Source organism: Sardina pilchardus, chromosome 14 (assembly GCF_963854185.1).
Source record: "Sardina pilchardus chromosome 14, fSarPil1.1, whole genome shotgun sequence".
In the NCBI taxonomy this organism is placed as follows: Eukaryota; Metazoa; Chordata; class Actinopteri; order Clupeiformes; family Clupeidae; genus Sardina; species Sardina pilchardus.
Window position 1 is genome coordinate 15,619,198 of NC_085007.1, and position 17,042 is coordinate 15,636,239.

At 45.0% G+C, this 17,042-nt stretch overlaps 1 protein-coding gene and 1 long non-coding RNA gene across 3 annotated transcripts; one reads left to right on the forward strand and one right to left on the reverse strand.

The window, feature by feature from the left end:
* Nucleotides 1-1,669: 1,669 nt before the first annotated feature.
* Nucleotides 1,670-13,637, reverse strand: wu:fi75a02 (uncharacterized). Of its 2 annotated transcripts, none has more exons than XM_062554264.1 (10): nucleotides 13,267-13,637; nucleotides 12,288-12,641; nucleotides 12,135-12,195; nucleotides 11,591-11,929; nucleotides 9,046-11,179; nucleotides 8,675-8,734; nucleotides 7,770-7,968; nucleotides 7,220-7,353; nucleotides 5,584-5,655; nucleotides 1,670-5,185 (listed from the first exon to the last, which is right to left on the reverse strand). In XM_062554264.1, exons 2-10 carry the CDS (start codon nucleotides 12,630-12,632, stop codon nucleotides 4,924-4,926), a joined length of 3,606 nt encoding a protein of 1,201 aa, XP_062410248.1. In that variant the 5' UTR covers nucleotides 12,633-12,641; nucleotides 13,267-13,637; the 3' UTR covers nucleotides 1,670-4,923. The 2 variants fall into 2 exon arrangements, with proteins under 2 accessions (XP_062410248.1, XP_062410247.1); XM_062554263.1 differs by having other exon boundaries at nucleotides 7,770-7,971.
* Nucleotides 13,638-14,818: 1,181 nt separating this feature from the next.
* LOC134100739 (uncharacterized) lies at nucleotides 14,819-16,261 on the forward strand. The gene is made up of 3 exons (XR_009941306.1): nucleotides 14,819-14,999; nucleotides 15,857-15,991; nucleotides 16,125-16,261. It is a non-coding gene; the product is annotated as an uncharacterized LOC134100739 (long non-coding RNA).
* Nucleotides 16,262-17,042: the final 781 nt, after the last annotated feature.

Sequence of the window (17,042 nt, forward strand, 5' to 3'; positions counted from 1 at the left end):
TCGCCATCTACTGTACTGGAGCGCAACATATTTCATAAGTCCTCTGCCCATGGTTATTCAACTTTGCTAGATAACCCACATTGTGTAAGTTGCTTTGGGTACAAGCCTCTAGGATATGACAATGTACTTAAATATTATATGCTGTCTTTTACAGTATGAACAAATAATAACACTTTTTTATTATTTGTATTATTTCCCTTTCCATTTTAATGCGTTGAGAACACATCACATGGAAATGCCCGTGTCCTCCAGTGGCCATCTCACCATGGCTGTGCTCGGGACCCCTGTGGCTGTGCTGTGCCCTCCTCATCTGTGTCGCCTGGTGAGAATGCCTGTGGCCGTGGCCCTGGGAGTGGGCGTGACTGAGACAGGCTGGGAGAACAGAGAGACCACTAGGAGTCAGCCTCATAAGGTTCCTATAGAACAGCTGGAGTTTATTGCAATGTTCAACCAGGAACACTGGGAGGTGCTATTACACTAAGAAAAACAGCGTACTGAAAAGACCTCTTGTCTCTACATTATTCTGTGTGATTATGTACAGTGACATATTCCAGCACAAAAATATAAAGATGTATGAGGCCTGCTGTTTGATATCCTGCTGAGAGTTCATTCTGTTTGAAACTCATTTCTAGGACTGAAACAGTGACTGAGACAGTGAGAGATCAGGATAGTGTTCTGTTGTAGGCTACAACCAAAGCACCGTTCAAAAAGCTGAATTAATCTCCCAGTTATGCATGCTGCAACCGAAATAGAGTCAATATAAAATAATACTAATATGATGCAGTGGTATAGTGGATGTTGATGTTTTGAAGTAAAAAAGGCTAATTCATTAAGTCAGTCTCTGAGGCTGGTATCTGTTCCTTTGTGGTACAGGTGGGGTGAGTGTGATGGCTTTATTCAGGTCCAGTGAAGGACAGGTGTTGTCAGACCTTTGCCTTAGTGACAAGCTTGACTCCAAGTTTTGCTGTGGCAAACTGTCGAAGAGGCCTGATCCAAACAGGCAACACAGTGACAGTGGCGTACACCAACCGCCAGGGTGGCCTGCGATCTCCGCAGCTATGCCACCTGGTGAGGAGACTGTTGTCGTGGACACGCAAAGCATTTGTCGTCACTATGTGCAATGCTTTTTTGCCTGGTGCACAGAATACCGACGCAGACCTATTGTCCAACCCACACCAGTCGCCTTTCCCCTGTTGCCCCAGCGAGTGGGGCATTTGTCAAGAAGGACGTTTTTGCCTGTTCTCCCAACAGGATTCACATGTTTTGTTGCTCTGATTGGTCAAGTTTATCTAATTGCATACAGTACAGAGGAATTTCCCCCTGTATTGGTTGAAACAAATCATCACGTGCCAGTGCAGTATCAGGCTATGAGGGCATTGCTGTAGCCTACAAAATCACAGGTGTAACCCCCTGAAAGCTCGTGAGCCCACTCCACAAGGAGCTTGGCTGCCTCTTGGGTGGCCTGGAAAGGCGTCTCTATTGAACATTTGCTTAAGCTCGAGCTGGGCCTCCGAGTTTTCATCTTTTCTTTCTGTAGTTGCATAGTCTACCCTCACTACATAGCATAACATTTTCCCCTCACTTATCCACATTTCAGTTAGATTACCTAACTAAGCATAAAGAAAAACCTTACCGTAAGAAGGGGGGAAAAAATCATACAAATCTAGGCAAATGTCAACACTATTTTTATTCATAAAATATATATTGAAATCAAAGTCACAACCATTTAACTTTACTTGTTTTAGTGTTGGTCTCTCAGTTGATAACCAAAATAAAAAACTTTCACTGTGTGCATAATTTCTAATACTGTGAAGGAAATGAGAGTTAAGGATCAACAGAACTCAGGGATCAATGTCATTATACTCCCCCCTCCCCACACCCTATCAAAAGAATGGGAATCCTAAAGTCACTTTTCACGACCAGTGTAGGCTATACAATACTTTCTGTTACAGCATAGAGGATTGGGGTGTTGGTGTGGCAAGGGAAAAAAAGACATTCACATCACACACTGTGTACACAGGAAATAAAAATCACATTTTTGCTAACAATCCTACCCACTCAGGGGGGCAGACAGTGAGACTACACTCTCAAAAGGATCTGGCTCTTTGGGGAGGGTTAAGTGCAGGCCTTGGCCACGGTTACATAGTGACTACGGTTATAGGTCCAGAATACGAGGGAAAACAATAAAAATGGCAGTCCTTAGAGTGCTTATAAAATTAGAGAAATAAAAAAAGACAAAACATCCAAACAAAACATAAGAAATCTTCACATTTTAAGTGTATGATTGAGAACTGAAACTGCATTTTTGTAGGCTACTCTTAAAACATTATTACACAATGTGTGTGCCAATTAATTCCAGTATTTCACACAAAAACGGGTTTAAAAATAAATGTACAAAATCTTTTGAACAAACCTGTCTACTGGCAGAAATTTGAACAGACACTTTATACAAATGATCTGAGAGAAAAAAAACACCACTAAGCTGTATATGTGATAAGCCATGGCTCACCGTAGCCTGTTCAAGTATACTGAAAGTACACAGATTTTCTTTTAGTACACTTGATGAATATTGTCGTTTGTTGCCACCTTCTTCCCCTTCAGAGAACCAAATGAATCTTTATACAAGTAGTTCATCAGTTGAGCCACATAGCAGCTTGAGGCATAACTGAGGACAAAGTGTATTTGTTTTTTTTTTGCTGGCTTTACATTTTTTTTCCCAAAGAGATGTCAATAATATGAAATACCCCAAAAAGGTAATCATGGATTTGCCATTGATCTGCCTAATAATGTAATACACCCAGGAACTATTTGTTACGGCCGAAGAGCAGAAGAGAGCTGTTTTGAATGGCAAAGAAAGCTGTGAATTCATAAATTACTATCTGTACGGACCATATTTATTGCACATATAAAACAAGGAGTTATCAACGCTAACGGTTAAGGGATCTAGTAGCAGCCTCGCATCTTCCTGCCTAAAATGGCCTGGATTGGTATCTGTATTAAAAAATGTTAAAGTGATCTAAAATGCTGTAATTAATATCTAGCCTTAAGCGCATCTATGTGTGTGTATATGGGTGTAATAATGATTGAGGGACATAGCAGCTTTTATGGAATATAGCAGGAAATGAGAAGACATGCAACCAGGATGAGAAAACTGAAAAAATCCCATGTTTCATCTCATACCGCTGGAAACAGTGGGCAGAGGCAAAGTAAAATGGGGAATAAATACTAATAACAGCCCACAGCCCTCCGTGGTCTTGTTTTGAAGAGGTACTGAAGAGGTATTTGAATTTCGTCAAAAGCAGGACCCCCCTCCGCCCCACCAACTCTAATTCATGGACGTAGAGAATAGCAAACCAGACAAAACAAACAAACAAACAAAAAAACAACGTAGAAAAAGAAATCCACACACAAAAAAAACAAAAAACATTGCATACTTCACCAAACTAAAGCAGATTGTAAGAGAAAAACAAAGCACCACAATAGAGCTGCATACACGAGGGCAAAATACTAGAAATCCCAACAATGTAAAGTCCAAACTCTGGAGAGGATACTGCTCTCAGAGTTTGATATTGTGAACACGGGCACAGGTAGGTCCAAAAACTGAGCCATGATTTCTTCAGCATTTCTTCAAGGAAATCACTAGTCATCAGCTAATTGCAAATGGCAAAAATAATAAAAAAGCTGGAAAAAAATGCTGAAAAGAAAAAGACACGGCACATTCCAAGCTAAACTGACGACATCTGAAACTTGAATGAGTAGCGAAACGTGTTTGCTGGCAGACCACATCACCCGGCGGATGACAAATACTGACTCTTCAGCATGCCCTTAAGAGTTATGATGAGAGGCCATCTTGGTGGCTCCATACATTTATGTATACTTGAAAGTCTAGTACCGGACAGATAAATAAAAATGTCTTTCCTTATACGGGAAACTGTACGGTCAGAGAGCCCTTGACTGAGCTCTCTTCATGATCCAGAGCTATAAAAGACAAACATTTAAGTCCTATAATGGATGTCACAGACTAGATCCCCTTAAAATACACTTACACAAACACACACACACACACACACACACACTCTCACACACAGAGAAAGGCAACAACCTATAGCAGCCGGGATTTAGAGTAAGAAAGGACTGAAGTAAAAGACAAAAGAAATTACAGTGGTCTTCTAGGGTACAGTTTGTGGTATCAGGCAACATCTAGAAAAAGAACGTTTCCATGGAGCGGAACAATCCTTTTTTTCTATAATGATAAGACAACGCACAACCTGTCATAATCTATGAGAAAAGAGATACAGGGGGATAAAATAGGCTAAGGTGTCATGGTCTAGGGGTGAAAGTGCTAAGGTTTTCCCTCATAGATGTGCTTGGGTTGCTTACACACATATATAGGCTCTATTAGGTTCTACAAGAGAATGTGCATATTAGGTCTCTGTGTTGGGGCTGTGGGTGGGGCGGGCGGTTCTAGAGGTATTCCCCCCCCCCTCGTTCACAGTCATGATTGACTGATGTTCAGTTTAGCTTGGTTTCCCTAAAGCGTGTGTGCTCTGTGGAGGTAGATCTTTATGTACCACCGACACACAATAGTCAAACCAAATTGACAACAGCAGCAAAACCAACTATTGTCCTGTCTAACTGTTGGTGGATGAAAGGCTACTGTCAGTGTGGGCTTGATCCACACTTTTGGACGCTCTAGAGCAGAAATCTCCATTCTGGGGTGAACTGAGACAATGACCAGCCATGTTTGCCTGACCCTGTAAAAGGACCAAGCCATCAGTGACTGTGTTGGCACTGTAAGGTTATCATCGTCATACCTTTGGTACTGTCCAAGCAGTTTAACACATCTGAGAGCAGACTACAAATGGGGACTTCAGATCATGATTAGGACTTCCACCCACTTATGTTACCACTTCCTACAAGTTCTTAGACCTCCAGGCCTTCGCGAGAGAAATAGTCCTCCAGCTCGCTCAGCCTCTCGATTAGCATGATGTCGAGGTCAGAGTCGTCGCCTCGTCCTCTTCGGGCCCTTCCCTTCATGCGGATTGGCCCCACGTTGGGCCTGGCCTTGCGCTTGCGCGGTAATGTGAAGTCGGGAAAGTCCAACACACGCTTGCGCTTCTGGTGGCCAATGCACACCAGGGCCCCGTTTTTCTCCTTCGGTTCCTCGAAGATCGTCTCAAGACTCCTGAGACACAGAAAAATTGAGAAAATCACTCCATGACTGGAGACACATTCAGGGCTGATAGACAGGAAATGATCTGTGCCTGAAATTATAAAAGACATTCAAACACAATACAAAGAATAGCCTTTCTTGACATTGTACATGGCCGAGCTCAAGCCTGAATTCAGGCACCACGCCTGCAAATTTTACTTTCATTTACATGCTTTTACACAAAGTAACCTACAGTTCAGTTAAGGTATTCATTTTGACAATGTGGGCACCCTAGTTTACCATTTGACATCCAGGGACTCTCAAACTATTTGGAAATATATTATTTATACCAAACAAGAGAACATGGTTTCAATTAATATTTTGAGTTTCATTACCCAATGTTTTACTCAGAGTAGAAATCACAAACAGACCTGTTGGGAGTTGGTGATTTGTAGTTCTTGTTTGTGTAGATCTCCTCAAGGCTGAATTCCTTTTTCTTCAATCTGATGGATTGAAACAATGATGACAACATGATAGCAGTCCAGATTAAATCTTTCAGCAAGTTAGACGAGGAATCGATATGAACACTACGGTTCATCAAGATCTAGAATATCATGGAACTAGTGTGTCACCCATCTCTGCATTCCCTCACATAAGGCTTCACCTAAACTCATAGACCCTTGTATAGCTGTGTATAACACACTGGGCACCCCTCTGATGGCTTCTCAGCAAGCTTTCCCACCTCTTGACACCATGTGTAGTGGATGAAGAGAGCAGGCACCCCAGCCTTTAGTCTGGGACTACGGAGTGGACTCCTATGGCTCACACACTGGGCATGCCACCCATGGTTAGGGTTGGGTATCGAGAATCGAGAATCGATGGGAACCGGGACTAGCTTTCCAATTCTAAATTTCAATTCCTAGTATCGATTCCCAGTCCGCGAACCGGAAGAAGAAGCCGCTAAACACCAACGAAGAAGGTGCTTGCATAACCGAGCTGAGGCAACAAGACAGTTAATAGATTTGATATTTATATTGTAGTTGAAAACAGCCCTGTGAGAAATGTATAGTAAATGTCATTCAGAAAGACCGTTGGTTAGCTAGCTCATTTAAAATATCCAAACTTTTTTTAACCTGCCTTTTACAAGAATCGGAATCGAGAATCGTTAGGAACCGGAATCGAAACAAGGAATCGGAATCGGAATCGTTCAAATTCAAACGATACCCAACCCTACCCATGGTCTCACAGGATACCAGCTCACGTCCAAGTCCCCACATACTGTACATTCAGGTGCAAGGCTAGCCTGGCTAGCGCCTACCACTTCTTAAATGAGACCTGGTCTGGCAACCAGACGTTCATTTTCTCCTAATTGAAAAAAAATGCCCAAATCTGTTCATTGGGCGCCACGGATGTCTATCAAATGTGTCTGTGCATAGCTCATCATCGTCTTGCTTTCCCCCCTGTTCTGTGATTGATCCCCTATCTCAGGCAAAAACTAGGGCGGTAGTTTCCAGACTGTCTTAGCAGCGTGAATGAAATCGCCGCGCAAGGCAGGATGGGAACACCCAGGCAAGGTAACAGCTTTATCCTTTTGCTACATGATGTGGCGCTGCTGCTTGTGTTGCTACTTGTATGTATACCGGTAAGTCCTGCGGGTCAACATTAAACTTATTTAAACACAGACATTTATGGCATGATGGTGTTGATACTGTGGATCTTGTAGTCTTACAGGTGAGTCTATGAGCTTTTTCAGATATAGTGAGTATGCAGTGCACTCATACAGTGTTGAAAAATTTGGTGTTAAACAAATACATTTTGAAGTGTTGTAAAATGCTCAGAGGAATAAAGGGAAAAGAAAAACACTCTGACATTGACACTTCTAGCGCAAGGGAATAACACAACAGTGTTGATAATACTCCATACATTTCCATATTTGAGTGTTAGACATTGACACTTGTAGTGTGTTAAAAATACACTCATAAAATAACTCTGAATTCATGATATCATGATTAGAATTTCAGCATTAAAAACTAGGAACAATGTGGAATGTGTGAGGTAACAGGTCACCTCTTTGGTTTGGGAAGCCCCATAGGGGTCAGGTTGTTGTCTGGCTTCGGAACAGTCTTGCGGATGCGTATCTGGGACACCCTCTTAGACCGCTGGCCTGGCTGAGCCCCAAGGTTCCCGTCATACAAGCCCACCTTCAAGCGAAAAACACCACGTCAAGATTAGGGCTAGCCTATTCCACAGTGTCACCTCTTTTTGAATATACAGAAAATATACTTCACACAAACAGGTAAAAATGAATAACCTTGATTTCCATCAACTCTATACAATCTACAATCACTCGTTTATTTCTGAAGACAAACTTTAAAAAAAATGCATAGCACAATGTCTGAGCAGTACTGTGAAAGAACAGTAGTGTGACCAAGTAACAATAGAACTGTGCATTTTATCCTGGCATTGCTACGAGTAAATGCAACACCTCTTTCTTCTTTGCTAGACTTAGCAGAGCCAACATCTATACCCCATAACCCATAGACACATATACATAGCATATACGTATATATATCTATGCCATAACCCATACCCTTGTATTCGAATGCAAGTGACGCACCTCTCTGGATGGCTTGTGGTTGTGCAGGCCCGGGTACTTGACATTGGCACTAACTTTGGCAAAGTTGGGCACAGGCTCGGTGGGCGCACTGTCCAGGCGGTGGGCCTTGGGGCTAGGGGAGTGGCGTGGTGGGATGTCCAGGCTCCGCTCAGGGGTGAGCCTGGCTTTGGTACGCCTCGGAGATGGAGACGAAGGAGGCCTTCTGTCCAGGAGACGCAAGCAGAGAAGAGCCATGAGGATGTGACCAACACCACATATCCATTTACATTGTGTCCATGCAAACAGACTGTGGTGAATTGATGCAAAATGCATTGTTAATATTGATTATGGAGTTAAAAGTACATGTGTTTGCCTGAGATTGACAGCAGGCTTAAGTGCATTTTTTTCAAGTAGCCCCTGCCTTGACAGCAGAGAGCAGTCAGGATTAGTTTGGGGAGTGTGAGAACTTGTGTGCTGATGGAAATCCCTGGTTGACTGGATTTACACTCACCTGTCAATCAATCTATTGATTTTGATTCAGATTCACTGTTTGGACTGATTTTGTCCACAACAGGCCAACAGGCCAAGTTTCTTAAACCTATTAATAGAGTTTTCCAATTCAACTTCTGATTCTGAACTGAAGAATTTTGAATTGTACTTTTAGACAGCCTCTGGAATATATTTCTATCAAGATGTGCATAGGCTACATTGTACCAGTATTTCAAATGTACCAGTATTTGATCTGCATAGGCTACATTGTACCAGTATTTCATTGTACCAGTATTTGATCTCTGCTCACTAACTAACACTCACTAATTAAAAAGCGTCAGCCAAATGTAATGCAATGTAACTAACTACTGGCACTAAGGCAGGGAGGGACCCAGAGATTTGCATCAGGTTACTGTGCGGCTGGGAGTATTGCCCACCGTGCTGTGGCTCTGGTCCTGCGCGGAGACGCAGCCTCTTGACAGGATCGATGTGCATAGCTAGCAATGCAAAAAGAGGATCAGCAGGACAGAAAATAACTTCCTGTGACAACAGCAATGAATGAGTAATCATACCCATTAGAACATTACTATCAAGCCTCAAGCCTCTCAATAGATGTTTATACTTACAAAGCAACCATAAATATATGTATATATCTATATTAATAAAAGATAACTTGATCATATACTTATGTACAGAAACATATACGTACATATTAGTCATTAAAATGGCCTTTGCCAAAAAAGCATGTCTACTTATGAAATAATGCTTTTAACTTTCCTTTGTTGGGGGTAACGATGTGCAATCTCACCTGTGGTCATTACTAAGACCAGGCGGGGCTGAGTAGTCAGCGAGTGGTCTGAGGGGAGGGTACTTGTCCCGGTACAGGGCGATGCGGCTGACAATGGTGGTGACGGCAGCCGGCGAGAGCTGCATGAAGGCCGAGAGGCGCCTGTGCCTGATCCAGAGGCGGAAGCGTCCCGGCGAGGAGATGGCCAGCACCGTCTGGACGCCGGCCTTGGCGAAGCCCCCCTGGCCGAGCAGCAGGGACGCGGGCGACTGCGCGGTGGCGGCGGCGGTGCGGAAGAGATGCGACAGGCTCGGCTGGCGGTGGTGGTATGCGTTGGCGCTGCCCAGCAGGAGCTGGTTGGAGGAGGCGATGGTGCTGCGGCCAAGCGTGGCCACCGCGCTGGGCTTCAGGCCGCGGCCCGTCACGCCGGCGGCGGCCAGCGGCGGCGAGAGCGAGAGCGAGTCGCCGAGGCTGACCAGGGGCTGCAGCTGGCCGAGCGGGCTGGCGGCGCGGTCGGGGAGCCCCGCCCGCTTGAGCAGGGAGCGCCGGCGCGAGGACGGCTCCTTGTCCCAGTGGTTCTTCTTCGCCTTGGAGCTCAGCGAGCTCTGCAGATCGCCGAACCGGCAGAACCCGCTCGAACCGGCCGAGAGCAGAGTCTCGTCCGAGGCGCAGTCGCCGGACACCAGTCGGCTGGCCGTGTCCGATAACTGATCCAAGACCGTCTGGCTGTCCCCAGACTCGGACTTAATCCCAAGGAACAGGGGCTTCGAGGAGCCGTTTTTGGACGTGGACAGTTTATGGTGGGCGTTCACAGCACTGGTCGAGTGAAACGGTAACAGAGTCTGTTTCGTACCTCTATTACCAAGCTTGGCCTCCACACACAGAGAGACTGAGTGACTATTTAAAGTGCGTTGGGGGACAACTGCGGTAACAGCAGTCCCAGTCAGCCCTCGAATTGGGGATTTCAATTCAATATAAGAAACTTTCGCCGACGTGGGGCTGTCATTATCATTATTCATCATGGTTAAGGACAGGGAGTCTACAGCAGCATCCACAACCTGCTTGCGCTGTTCGCCCCCCGAGCTTTGCGTTCTGCCTGAGGAGCCCTCGAGACGAGGCTGTCCATCGCACCGCCCACTGGAGTCCGCTTCCCGCCTCTGGGGTCCTTTCTGCTGAGCGGAGGAGTTGTATGAAGTAGACGAAGAAGAAGTAGAAGAAGAAACGGCAGTGGTGGTGAACAAACTAGTGTACGACGTCTTCTCCGTCTTTCTCTGTCTCTTTTTCCGCTCGGGCTTCTCTACCTCCACGGAGGAGTCACAGTGAGACTTGGGGCTAAGCACTGACGCCGACTTGGCTGGCCTAGACCCCTGGGATGATTGTGCTTTCGTCTGCCCAAACGGCAACTCGGGCTTGACCCTGCTTTCCCCGATGACCGTGATGGAATGCACTGACGAAGGGGGTCCGCCTATCGGGCTCAGTTTGATAGGTTGCTGGACCGCACAGAGGAGACCTTCCCTCCTGTCCAGCCTCCGCTCGTCTCCCGACTTCTCCGCGGGGATTTGGACACTGATGGAAGGCACCTGAAGTGGCGTGGCGATGCGTAAACTATGAGACTCCGCGCCAGGCTGATTGATGCCACACTTCTCGGGTACTTTGACCTCCATGCCCTCGGAAGTCTGCGGCGTGGACAAAAGTGAGCGCTGAGGTCCCCAGCCAGAGCTGCTCTCTGTGCTGGCCAGAACGGTGTCCACTAACAGGCTCAGGGCGTTCTGACCGTTCTCCACTTCCAGTTCCGTGTCGGCGTCTTCAAAGTCCGACACTGGGGAATAGTTACCCTGTAGGCATCGCTCTGGCTGGCCTCCGAGAGACAAAGAGCCTCCCAGAGGGGACACTCCAAGAGACGGTGGTGCTGCTGCCATCCCCAACCCTAGGCTACAAAAACTGTCTTTGCCTAAGTTATGCACACTCGAGGGTTGTCTCCGCTGGACAGGGCTGAGGCTGGTGGGGGACAAGATGGCCGCCTTCCATGAGCACACTGGCTCTGAAGTCTTTTCAGTCTTTTCAGGTAGAGGTACCTGACAAACAGGATGGGGCCTTTGAGGAAAGCTCCTGGTCATTGTTGAATCCTCTTCTTTCATCATGGGTTGATATCTCCCTGCAATTCACGACACGTTTCAAAAATGTGATCTCTGTTATTACAATGTTGGTACCATTTAAAATCATTCAGCTATCATTACTGCTTGACAATATGTGGAACAGATTTTCATTTTCTTTCCATGAGAATCCATCAAGGCTATTTGTTTCCAAATTGAAACATTCTTGACTCGGTCTCTACATAACTGTCACAGTTAAACTGTTCAAGCAGTCAAAGTAAAATCCAGTAAAATCTCACATAAAGTCACACAACTCACCATATGTAACATTTATGGTTATGGCTATGGGATTTGGCAGATGCCTTTGTCCAAAGCGAGTGACAAAGGCATTGGAATATACTACACAGGATCCAGCTATTAAGGCAGGTCACATTGTCTGGCTAAATAACCCTCCTGATAGATAACCGTCTCACCGTGTCTAGGTGACAGCGCCAGGGCCATTGGAGGGGGACTGAGCGGAGAGGTGGAGCCTGGACCTCTACCGAGCTGCTGCCCGAGCCTGCTGTGGAGCAGCGCCAGGCTGTTGCCGTGTCCGGTGCTCTGCTCGCACAGCTGGTCCATGCGGTGCTCCAGGACCTCCAGACGCTGACTCAGGGAGCCCAGCGCGCCCGACAGCAGGTTCTTCATCTCGGCCTGGTGGGCCGTCAGGAACCGCTCCAGGGCACCGAGCTGCTCGCCTGCGGAGCCCGTCTGGGGAGCCGGGGAGTACGGGGGCGAGGGGTTCCAAACGGGTGGACCTCGTGGCGAGCCCTCTGTGTCAGAATGAAAACAGAAGGCGAGTAAGGTGAGTAGAATGTTGTTGTTACCAAGCTAGACTCAAAAGACTTTACCAAGCTAGACTGAAAAGGTCTCACAGTTAATAAATGTGATTTATTTTTTAGGACAATTTACGACTGCACCATGTATTTAAACATGGACTATGCATAACTTGGTGGGGGAAAAAAATCCTTTCATTACCTTCTTCACTAAAACTGGCCTGCGATCTACTTTTGCCGGCCTGTCTATATGTGACAAAAACCTGCAAGAGACAAGGAAACGCTGATAATGAAAACAGGACTCCTGCACAGATCATATATGCAAATATTATTTCTTTCACACTCAATTCCTTACCCTGGAATCTGGTTCCCTCTCTGTTTGTCTCGCCGGAGGTCTGCTGGCATCCATGCTGCTGCCACTCATACAAGCGCCCTTTCCACTATGGCTCACCTGCGGGGCAACACAGTGCTTCTTCGGAGAGAACATGGCTTGGTGGCCCTGCCCCCCCTCTACTACCTGCAGGCAAGGCTTAGCCTCCAGATTCCAGTGCAACTCGGCTGCTTTGGATTTCCCATCCGCACCCACTTCCCTGCGGGCCGCAGCCAATCGGTCCTGGTAGAGGGGAGGGCCCGGCGGACGCTGTCCAGAGGTGGAGACAGGCCCCGGCTGAGGGGCCCTGGGGTCAGTGGACAGCATCATATCCACCGACTGTTGGAGAGGAGTAAATACAAAACTTAACTGAAAATGGACCAGCACGTAAAATACATCATTCTACACAAGGAACTGACAAATGAGCTTCGATTGGATAACTCACTTTATTAAATTCTTATGGTACGATCATTGCCCCAATCAATTAATTATTTGTGACATTAGGGAAGGCTTGGATGCAACAGAGCGTCATATAATCAAGCTCACTTCAAAGCGTTCGACGTGCGATGACAACTTAAACACATACCCGCATATAACCTATGTATCAGACGATCCAATAACACCAATGACTCCACCACTGTATTTCTACCACACCATCGCTGTTATGAAACAACGGATTAAATCATTAGAATACAGTGTTCCACGTGCGCAAGCTAGCCAACTTGGACTACTGGGCAGGCATTGTGGTTTTACGCAAATAGTGAAAAAGGAAAACACCGCAGCCTGTTTAGAGACCTATAAACGCCGCCTTACAAGGCTACTACGATGGAGTTGTATTGCTTACCTAAATGTTGTGTCGTGTGTGTTGGGCAGAAACGGGGCGTAGAAGAAGGCCACTACAAATACCCATTCGGGAACTTAGCGTTCTTTCGCCGGTATTTTAAATGAAAATAGCACGGTTTACCTGAGTACGCAGTCCCGTCCACCGCTGCTACCTTAACAGCAAGCTGGTTACGGGAATGGGGGTATTCTTTCAAAGTGTGATTTCTTGTAACTCCATCCCGATGTCCCGTCAGAAGAGAGAAATTCTATCTAAAAGCTTACTGAGGTTGCTTCCGGCGCAGCCGCACCATCCATGACCCAGATTGAAAAGGAGTTGGAATATGAAAAGCGTAAAACAAGTCCGACTGATAAACCAAGGCAGTAGATGTCACATTGTGAAATGCAATGTTTCAAGGACTAATTAAGAGAACCAATTGCGCAGCCAAACTGTTTACTACACAGCAAACAAACAAACTAGCTAGCTTAGTGACGACAAGTATAGTAGGCTGTGTGCACGGCATCTGCTTCCGTTCTGTATTGCAGAGGAGTGACTGATCTTGCCATTGGCTGCACTGGAGGTTTACCACTATTCCATTGGTGAATCATAGTGGCGTGCTGCATTATGGGAAATCTAACGATACATTGAAGTGCCATCTACAATGTAGCATAGTGGAATACGGCGTAGCCCACAATGCCGACGACAAATTGGACACAAAAGAGCCAAATGTGACTTTTACGCACGCTCATTTACAACATGGATTGCATAATTTTGATTATATGACTTTTGTAAAGCATGTCATCCAACACCTCAAATGGGACGTGTTTTGTTTTTCTTTCTTTATAACCTCATAGAATGAATGCCTACGCACACCTTGTCTTCTTGTGTCATTTTAGTGTGCATTGGTTAGCTAAAAAGTAGCCTAACCCTACAGTTCTAACAACATCCACATGTAATATCTTAACAACACATGTAATGTCTTAACAACAACAACAACAACAACGTCTAACACCGACATTCGGACAACTTTATACAGAAAAGCTAAGGTTACTTTAGTTTTGTACTGGCATAGCCTACCGTTCACGCCTACCGCTAAACAGCTGTAATGCTAGTCTAACATCCTGACAAGCACACAAATTGCCTACCTTGTTCTTGTCCATCTGAAATAACTCTCAAATAGCTTTGCTGCATCCATTAGCTTAACTTTGTTTGCTGATAACCAACAAATATAGGCTACCCAACTGTAGATAGCTGAGTAAAAGGGAAGTAGTCGTGCCTGCGTGCATATTCTCTCTACTCAATGTCTGCGCGTGCATAGCCTACTAGACAGTTATGTTTTAAGTTTATTTTGATAACGCGTTCACTCATTTTACTGCTGACATGCAGTTACTGGGATAGGCTACTGTGCAGAGTTGGGAAGTTCTGTAGGACAATTTGACATGTAGGCCTACATCTCTAAAGGGATATTTTTGCGTATGGTCGTACATCTAACGGGCGCACCTAAATGATTTTACGCTCCTGATGGCATGTAGGCCTATAATATAGAAACGCGTTATGTTTTAAATGCGATGGGGTACTGTGAATTGAACTAAGAATGGGGGATGGTCCTGCCCCGTTTTGTATTTTATTGTTAACTACTGCCCTCCGTTGGCAGCCTGATGTACAACTGTAGCGCTCATATGCTTTTGCGCCCATCTCATATCTTACCTGTTCTCCAACTTCTCCTATGAAGAATCCGGTGGACTAACAAGCGCGTTCCAAGTCCCGGAGAAGACTCGACGCTTTAAAGTTCACGTTCTTTTATTTCGAACTAGGCTACTGCGAACCATTACTCAGATTTCCATCTTTGGATCCAGTCTTGACAAATCAGGAAGATGGTAAGAAATGAAAGTGACAATGACAGGGGTCGTTTTGTTCTTTCGTTTTCACTCATGGACGTTCATTGAACTATTCTACTTATTATATTAAGATATTTGAGTTTTATTGAACGACATTCTTTGAAAGTATTGTTTGGTTAAGAAAACGTCTATTGTAGTGACGTTTCTGTTAACATTAGCCTACTTTTGTAGCCCCAACTTGCTTGAATTTCTCCTCGTCCGCTGTCTTGTAGACTTCGCGAATTGCACAATAGGCATTTAATCTATCTCGACACAATTCTCTAGTTATTTTACAGCCGAGGGTAACGTCTGTTCTTTCAACACGCAATTGTAAAGCAGCTCCATGCATGTTTTTGTTTAAGCAGGCATTACAGACATCACCCAGAGTTTTATCGACACAGTGAGAAACTGGCTAAAATGCCAACTGGTGTGTTTTGGCAAGGTCATGCTTGGATGCTTTTCTTTCGTTTTTGTCATGTATTCCTAACCAGAGCAAATAACTGCATAGTGCATATCCTGGCTGGCCTGTGTGAATGACACAGGTATCTGACTTTCACAGGACCATACCATCAAAATTCATTTGAAAGATGTCAAAAGTAGTTGGTTGATGAAAGCATAGTCTACCTCAGAAAATGGTTAAATATTGCACAGTGTTTGTTGTATTTTTATGGTTGTGGTTAAGAATAAAACCCTTGGAGTCCAAGTATGAGTGAACACTTTGTATGTGACTTTTATTGTCCTCCGAACTGACTTGCTAGGCCTGTCTTACATATCAATCCCTGCCAACTAATTGATACATGATCTACTGGTCATTCTTAAGATACAGTGTTGCTATAACACTTGATTGTGCCCCATAGACTGATAGACTACAGCAAGTCCAACAGGGTGTAGAGGAGTTGACGTTGATTATGGAGAAGAATGTCAATAAAGTTGAAGAACGTGGGGACAAGTTAACAGATCTGGATGAACGTGCTGATAATCTTCTCAAGAGTGTGAGTTCAACTCTCCTTCCTTTTCTTCACTTCACTTCAGTGTCATCCTTTCTTTCTATTGCGTTACCTCAGTTAGTTTTCACTGTGGGAGGCATCTACTTCCATATCTCATGTTACCCAATCTGTTTTCTAGAGCCTTTCCTTCCATAAGCAGTCAAAGAAAGTCCTGGTCAAGCAGGAAAAGGAGAATCGGAAGGGCAAGATTCGAATCATAGCCATTGTGGTGGTACTGTTCCTGATAATCATCATAGTGGCCATCGTCATGCTCAGTACCTCTGGCGGAGGCTCTGCCACCACTGACACCAAAGGGATTGTAGACAAAAACCCTAACATCATTCCCAAGCCAACTGAGATCAACCCTCCCATGACAACTGCACCAACTGCATCAGGAGGACAGTGAACCGCTCAGAGGAGCTGAGCTAGTAAAGACTAGTTAAGGGAAGACGCTGCTCTATTTGACACAATTCTGTGTGTCATGCATGGGAGCAGATAATTCCCTTGTTTTTTGTTGAGAGACTCATGCTGTTGTGAAGACATGGCATTAGCGGATCTGAGGCCAGTTGGACATTTTTGTTATTCATCCTCGATGGTGACCTTACTCAGTAGAGGTCAGTATGAGGACAGGTACGTCATCTTGAGCCAATGTGTATTTACCCAACAACAAAGGTGACATACTCACTTAAAAAGATATTCTATGGAGCCCCTAAAGGGATCTTTTTTTTGAGCGCGCACAAAACGTTTTGTTCGGTAAGCATGTGAAAGTTTCTGCTGTGCAAAACAATGTTTTGCCCATGTCTTCTAAGGGGCTTTTAATTTTTGGTGAGCACAAGAAAGTTTTGGTGAGCATCAGAAACTCCAAAACAATTTGTTTTTGCATATTATGTCCATTTAGGGGCTCCGTAACAACTGTGACTTGCACAAAAATAGAACACTGGTACTGAGTCCCCGTTTAATGATTGAATGATATTAGTGCCTTAACCCTTCAGCAGGAGTTTTTAACATTTTAACAGAACATTCTGTTCCGCATCAATGTAAAGTTCTAAAATTCCAT